This window comes from Dipteris shenzhenensis, chromosome 9, assembly GCF_047967505.1.
Source record: "Dipteris shenzhenensis isolate YYH24624 ecotype China chromosome 9, Dip_SZ_1.0, whole genome shotgun sequence".
NCBI classification, from domain to species: domain Eukaryota; kingdom Viridiplantae; phylum Streptophyta; class Polypodiopsida; order Gleicheniales; family Dipteridaceae; genus Dipteris; species Dipteris shenzhenensis.
Window position 1 is genome coordinate 29,973,491 of NC_141604.1, and position 7,749 is coordinate 29,981,239.

At 43.7% G+C, this 7,749-nt stretch overlaps 1 protein-coding gene across 1 annotated transcript; it reads right to left on the reverse strand.

Annotated features, from left to right (window-relative positions):
• Window positions 1-4,066: 4,066 nt before the first annotated feature.
• On the reverse strand, window positions 4,067-5,643 carry LOC147898490 (drimenol cyclase drtB-like). The gene has a single exon (XM_087379183.1). The coding sequence runs from the start codon at window positions 5,621-5,623 to the stop codon at window positions 4,067-4,069; it is 1,557 nt and encodes a 518-aa protein (XP_087235309.1). The 5' UTR covers window positions 5,624-5,643.
• Window positions 5,644-7,749: the final 2,106 nt, after the last annotated feature.

A 7,749-nucleotide genomic window follows, 5' to 3' on the forward strand; every position in this document is an offset into this window, starting at 1 on the left:
TCGGCCTTAATGAGGTTAGCTCTTGCATTAATTTGACTCATTATTTGGATATTGTTTGTTTTGAGAATCATCATTTGGATAGTGTCTTTGTCATAAGTTGCTCCAGAAGATGTTGCCTGCACCAAATACCATGCCCGCATCAAGAGATGAAGCGAAAAAGATGCTAACAACGGTGGGTATGGATTATGATACCATCCATGCTTGCCGTAATGATTGTATTCTCTTTCGTCGTGAGCATGGAGATTTGGCTAGTTGTCCAAAGTGTGGGGAACAACGATATAGAGATGACTTGCAGGGTGAGCGGATACCGGTAAAGGTCTTGAGACACTTTCCCATCATTGCAAGAATACAACACATGTTCCGCATAGCGGAGTTGATGACATGGCATGCATCTCATCGGTCCACTGATGACACATTGAGGATTCCCACAGATTGTGCAGCTTGGAAGCACATAGATAATCAGTGGCCGGACTTTGCGAGGGAGCCACACAACTTACATCTTGGGCTAGCCATGGACGGCGTGAATCCTTTCGGGTTACGCTCGACATCTTGGTCAACATGGCCCATAGTCATGGTGAATTACAATATCCCTCCATGGCTAACAATAAAAAAGGGACACCTCATGCTTGCACTACTTGTGCCAGGAAAGTACAAGGCAAAAAACATGGACGTGTACATGGCACCTTTGATAGAGGAGTTACAGATATTATGGAGAGGAGTGCAGGTCTTTGATATTTTCAGAGCTCCTAGACATACCAATCATATTTTGGTCAGGGTAATCTTGATGTGGACCATGCATGACTACCCAGGATATGGAGAGTGCGCAGGTACGTGGTTGTGTCTTTACATGTACAATGAGGGATTATGCTTTTTTGACTCTCTTTTGCACGCATGTCTTGTACTAACACATTCATGCACGCGTGCAGGACTTGTTACAAGTGGGTACCATGCTTGTCCTGTTTGTGGACCGGCTCTGAAATCGCTTGCATGCTACTCCAAATATATGAGGAAAAATGTTTATGAAGGTCATGCTTGATACCTTCTACTCGACCATCTCGCACGTGGAGGTCAGCTTGATCCACCACCATCATATTTGAAGGCAAGTGATTGGATTCAAGCTTGGAGGGCGAATGGAGAGGAACCTCCTCCTGGTATGAAGAGGCTATCGATCTTTCACGAGATTCCTTATTGGGGTCAGTTACAAATCAATCATCTCTTGGATCCCATGCATATCTTCAAGAATGTGGGGGCTACTATTTGGGCACACTTGGTTGGTTCCAAGGACTTGAGAGGAGTGCGAGAAGACTTGCATGCTATGAATAGGATGTCTCATTTGTGGCCCCAAGTGCATGCTTCGGGAAAAGTTGTCCTCCCGAAAGCAACGTGGATCCTCTCTACGAGGGAGGAGGTAGCGGTCAAGGCAGACATTGCCTCTTTTCAAACACCGACAGGGTACATGCGTTGCTTGAAAGGAGCATTTTCAAAGGACAATAAGGTTAGTGGGCTCAAGTCCCATGATTGGCACAAGGTCTTACAGGTATTCTAAGTAGAATTAGTGTACTGATAATCGTGATGCGTTAGCGTAATTATTATTATGTTATATTGTTGACATGACTTCATTGTTGCTTTGATAGTTCATCCTCCCAATTACAATAAAAGGGTGCTTACAAGAGGATGTTAGAAATGCTATATTCAAGATCTGTGGTATTGTGAGGTATGCTTACTATCAAATTGCATTATGTATTTTCTTCATGGACATGTGAAATAGGTGGATATCTCAAATATCTTACATATGCATGGACATGTGAAATAGGTGGATATCTCAAAAAGAGATCTCTATATCGAGCATCGAGAAGGCTAGGGTGGAATCCATCGAAGCCGTATGCTTGCTTGAGAAGCACTTTCCCTCGAGCATTATGACAACTCAAGTCCACTTGCTTGTGCACATAGTTGATGAGGTGGCTATAGCAGGTACCGTTCATAGTCGATGGATGTTTTTTCTCGAGTGGTTTATGAAAACTTTAAAGGGGTTTGTAAGACAAAGGGCAAGACCGGAAGCAAGCATGGCAAAGGGATGGCTTGTGCAAGAGTCATTAGTATATATCACAGAGTTTCTTGCATCCACGGATCCTGATATGCCGCAAGCTTAGCACAACAAGGATGATGATCACATCTTGGCGAGGTTCCCCAAGGAAAAGGGATTGAAAGAAAGACGAGCGAAGAGCAAATGGAGAAATTCAATAAGTTTTGTATCCTCAATAGCCCTAAGATGCAGAAGTGGATTGAGAGATATGAAGTGGCCAAAGCAAAAAGAATAAATGCAAGGACGAGATTCAGAGTAATGTACAGGCGATCACAACCAATATATCCATGGGATTTGGCTCTTCTCCCTACTCACATGTCACTTGATTGGCTACAACTGGCTCTACATAAAGCCGAACATGATGGAGAGACAATAAACGAGCGCGAGCGAGAGTTATCATCTGGATGTATGGTGCATGTAAGTTTCTTACCTCTTGACGTAATTAAGTAATTATTTGTGGCAATATATGCTATAAAATAGATGCATCTTCATTGTCTTAATGATGCTCTTTTACAGTACAAAAAGTACAGTGCATTATGGTCATATGGACGACATTTTTGCGTGGAACGCATCGATTCAAAGAGAGTCACGTATGATTGTGGAGTCATGGCTAACTTCACACAAGATAGTCGAGCAAGTGCTTCAGATACCAATCTTCTCTCCTCACAGTTGGATTATTGTGGAACCATATGCGACATCTATGAAATTGATTTCAGACGATTTACTATTTTCATTCTTGATGTAAAATGTCCCCATGCGACAGTGAGAAAAGATAGTAGCGGTCTCTTTGCAATAGACTCCACCAAACATTGGACCGATGAAAGTGATACTTTTGTTCTTCCCGAGCACTGTGAGCAGGTGCATACTAATGATTTAATTAGTCGAAGCTTTCATTTTTAAAGTCCATTGATACATGTACTTGAGCATAATTTCATATATATAATTGACGACATTTGGCACCCATCTTCAATATAGGTGGTTTTTCATCCGGATCGTTCTGATCCAAGATGGTGGTACGTGATCCAAGTTGCACCATGAAGTAAGCAAATTTTTAAAGATCGAGATGTGGATATGGAGATGCCACTACCAATGCCGGATCCAATTGATGAATCTAGCAAAGAAGATGTAGATTACCATATGAGCCAAGAGGAAGATGCGCATAATGACATTGCACGGGAGGAGGATGGAGATCACGATATTGAGGAAGAAGACAACAATCATCAAGAATCACCACACTTAAGCTTTATTGAAGAAGATGATCAAATACTTTTAGGTGAATGTACGATGCTAGAGTACGATGATGATATAGGAGATCAACTCGGTATAGAGTTAGAGATAGACTTGTTTGGTGCCTTAGACTTGGCTCAAGATGAAACAGTTGATGTAAATGCTCTTATTTGATTTTTCTCATCTCAAACTTGGACATGAATATATGAGCTTCAAAGGCTTGATGTACATGCTCTCATTTTTTTATTCTCTATGAGCTCAAACATGTATGAAAATTTAAAAAAATTTGTCATTGGAAAAAACTAACTTTTAAGGCCTATAAAAAAAAAAACCTCTCTGGAAAAGTGTCGCTATAAATTTGTTTAGCAAATATCGCTATATAGCGACGATTTAGGAAACCCGCTTTTCATACCGACGATTAACGCTAAGCGGGCGCTAAACGTCGGTACGTAAACGTCGCAATAGGATCCGTGTGTAGTAGTGATAGCAATTTCCTATCCAACCTTCAGTTGCAAGAACAATAGATAGAGTGCGAGGACTCACTATGGAAAAACTAGCCACTACCATTCATGTGTTTAAAAAATGATAATCTTTACCTTCTAGACTACAAAAAGAGAACTTTAATGTAGAATTGTACAAAATCCATTCAAGACATATACTTCTCTTCCCTAATATTAAACACCAAAAATTTACTTCTTTGCAACTCAATCACACTTCTTCTCCTTGCAACTCAATGACACTCCAACGTCCATTATTTCATAGTTCTTCCGGGAGCTGGAGTGCCATGAAGGCAAAGGCAGTTGTAAGAGTCTCGTTTCCAAACCAGCTCTCGGGAGAGCTTCCATACTTGTAAATGGGACACACTCCCCACGACCCGTCTACATTCTGCATCCGCTCCAGCCTCTGCCGATCTCTCTTGCCCACTGCAATGCCACACTTCGCGCACGCCAACATCCTCATGGCTACCTGCAGCGCATCCCCTTCCAATCCTATAACCTCCCTCACCCGCTCTCTTAGAAGCTCCATCACCCCCATGTCCCGAAAATGGGCCTCGTTCGATTGCACTAGCCGTGCCAGGAAGAAGAGAAAGGCCTCAGCAGATGAGTAGTACAAGGTTCCGCGCAAGTATGCCCTGTGCAGCAGCACATTGCAGATGAATTCCTCCGAGGTCCTCGTCAGCTCAGCTTGGCCTGCAAGGTGGAAGAGAAAAACTATGTTGATGGCAACGATGGGATCCACCCGGGGCCTCAGCGGATCAAAGTAGACTTGCAGAATGCCATCCTCGTCGACGAGCTCCTTCATCCTTTCCACCGCAGCAGCGACCATTTTCCCGTCCGCTTTGGAGAATTTGAGCAGGACAGACAGCGCGTTGGAGGTGGTGTCCATATCGTCGGGAAGATGGGTGTGAATGTATTGTTTCGTAGAGTAATCAGGAGGATCTCTTGCTTGCCTCTTTATATTATCATCGCCGAAGAAATTAAAAACGATGTCCTTGACGTCTTGAGCAGGCAGAAACTGCGCATCGTTGAGAACATCGGCTATGAGGAAATGGCAGAAGGGCTCACGGACTCGGATCCCGTCGGACGTGACAGACAGTTGTCCTTTGTTACGAGCTAGGTATTCCCGAGCAGCGGACAATTTCTCTTGCTTGTTGTGCAAACACAAGCTGAGCTCCCGTAACGTGTCTCCCGCTGAGTTCGTGGCGAAAACGGACTTGATTCCTAGAGATTCTGCGGCAACAACGTTCTCCAGCGTGTCATCTACGAACAGGGTTTCGGAAGGTTGGATTCTGGCCTCCTTAATCACATGCCGAAAGAAATTCAAGCCGGGCTTGCGCATCCCGCAATCTGCCGACGTAAAAACCTTCTCAAAGTGTGCCAGGATCGAAGGAAATTTGTCTCTCACATACTCGAAGTCCTCTCTGGACACGTTGGACATGCAGAACACCCTCATTTTGGCGCTCAGCTGCTCGATAGCATGCACAAGTTCAGGAACCGGCGCGAGGGATTCCCTTGCACGCTGAATAAGCTTACTGACCTCGGACTCATCTACGTTCATGAGCAGGGAGAGTTGACGAAAAGCCTCCGGGGAGGACAGCTTCCCGGTCTCGTAGTCGAACCAGACGTGAGACCGTCGCATGCGTTTGAACATTTCGGGGGGAACAGCAGTGCCGTGGTCGACGTCGAGTGCGGCAGCCAGGAAAACTCCACCCATGTCTAGGATGACATTCTTGAAGCCATTACAGCTGCTAACGAGCAGCTGATGCTGCTGCTGGGGGGTGACTTCTGATCCGGAGAAGCTGGGAGGAGCCATTAGATTGACTTTGACGAAGGAATTAGATGGTGAGGGTGAATGCAAGAAGCAGCAAGATAATGATTCTTGTGAAGCCCAAGATCATGCAATGGACGTGGACGACTTTTATACATGTCACGATGCGTGTTGTATATGGATGCTCCTATTGACAAATCAAGTTGCTACCTTCAATTGTATTAAACGGGTCCAACTTTGCTATATGGATGCTCCTATTGACAAATCAAGTTGCTAAACGGGTCCAACTTTGCTATATAAATGCTCCTATTGACAAATCAAGCTGCTACCTTCAATTGTATTAAACGAGTAACTGACCCATCTACGACGGGCTAGCGACCCGCTTCGTAGGGTCTCAAGGTTTGGGATCCAGGCTCTCTTTCATTTCAAGGAATACAATTTAAGATTTTGTTTATAAATCTCAATAAGCCTTGTCATTGCTTTCTATTGGGAAAGAAGCTTTACAAGGGGATAAGGGACTTCAGCCACCTTCTAAAAGCTTGCCTAACCTAACTCTACCAATCTTTGAATATAGTTGTTTGAAGTCTTTAGGGAACACCCATCCTCTCTAATAGAGATCCCCTTGGAAGCCTTTTGTAGGAACAAACACTACATGGTCAAGGCTCATAGTCACATGAGGAAAAAGCTATCCTTCTTGAGGTGCTCGAGAGAATATGGAGTAATGTTCTTAGGCAACAATGCTTATTGAAGAAGTGGATAAACAGTTATTTTCTCTTTCTAAGAGTTGACACTTACAGACTAACACATCTACATATATATTTGTTATGTGTTTACACACACACACATAAGATGGAGGGAAAAAGTCTGACGCAGGTAGGATGCGAGAATGGGCCCCATTGATCACCGTTGCATGCATTGCAAGCTATGCAACCACAGCACTTGGCAATGGTGCGGATAGGGAAACACCTACCCTCTATGTGCTCCCATTGAGATCCCCCTACCTTAATTTTAAATCTCCCCTATGTGTGGTGCCATCGAAATCCCCACCACTTTTGCTCACCCGTAATGTCACACCATTTTTGGAGACTATTACTTGGTAGGCTGCATGCAGCCTACGTATTACTTGTGCAATCATCGATTCGCTCCGCAGGCCTTTGAGTGTGCCAAGTTCCTTACAGTAGTAGTAAGATACACACACACACACACATATTTCCCTATTGGCTCGCTCGACTTTAAAAATTCATACCCCAACAAAAACAACTCCAAGTAAAATTCTCTCTCTCTCTCTCTCTCTCTCTCTCTCTCTCTCTCTCTCTCTCCACGTGTCAACAATGTGCAAAGAATTTGCTCTTTGTTCAGCATCATCTATGTCATAGACGGGTGATGCTACTCGTGCCTATTAAAAGGCTGGATCGTCATAGGGGCATCCATGCCACCTACACCCACATGGAACCCCCAACACGAAATGTTAGAATATAAATGCTTAGCTTCAATACCTGCCAAGGGTTTAATCTGCCTCTTTGAATAAGAACATCCCTTATTTGTTCTTTCCACAAAGAAAAGTTTGTCCCATGAAACTTTTTAATGCTGAAAAACTCCTTTTCAGACATGGAAGAGGATGCCAAGATGCAAATGAAGAAAAATCCCAAATGCTAGTGCTTGCAAGAGAGAATCACACTAAATACCAGGTGTACCCAAATGTGTGTGCCACAATAGAGTGAAATATCACCAAAACTCAAAGCTCAAAGTAGCAAAAGATGCAATTGACTCATGTGCATGTACTATGCATCCATATGAGCAAATCTGGCCCAAAAGAAAATGCCAACTACAATGGCAATCCAAAATGCCAATAGGTGCCAAATGGCTCAAGCATAAACACCGTCCATGGGCATATGCATTACCAATAATATCTCATCCAAGAGAGCATAACACTATCAATGCATCACCTGCAATGTGTCAAAGCTGTCCCTGAGCATAAAATAGCATCCATGTGCAAAGCGTCCATAAAAAATATCATCCAAGGCAATTTGGGCCTATCAGTGCATCCAATAAGGATCGCAATGCATCCAAATGGCCTATAAATCATCCACTGCAACCCAATGCACACCACAAATGAGCACACAAGGCTCAACGTGCAACCAGAGTGATCTGCATAAGGTATGCTCAAGAAT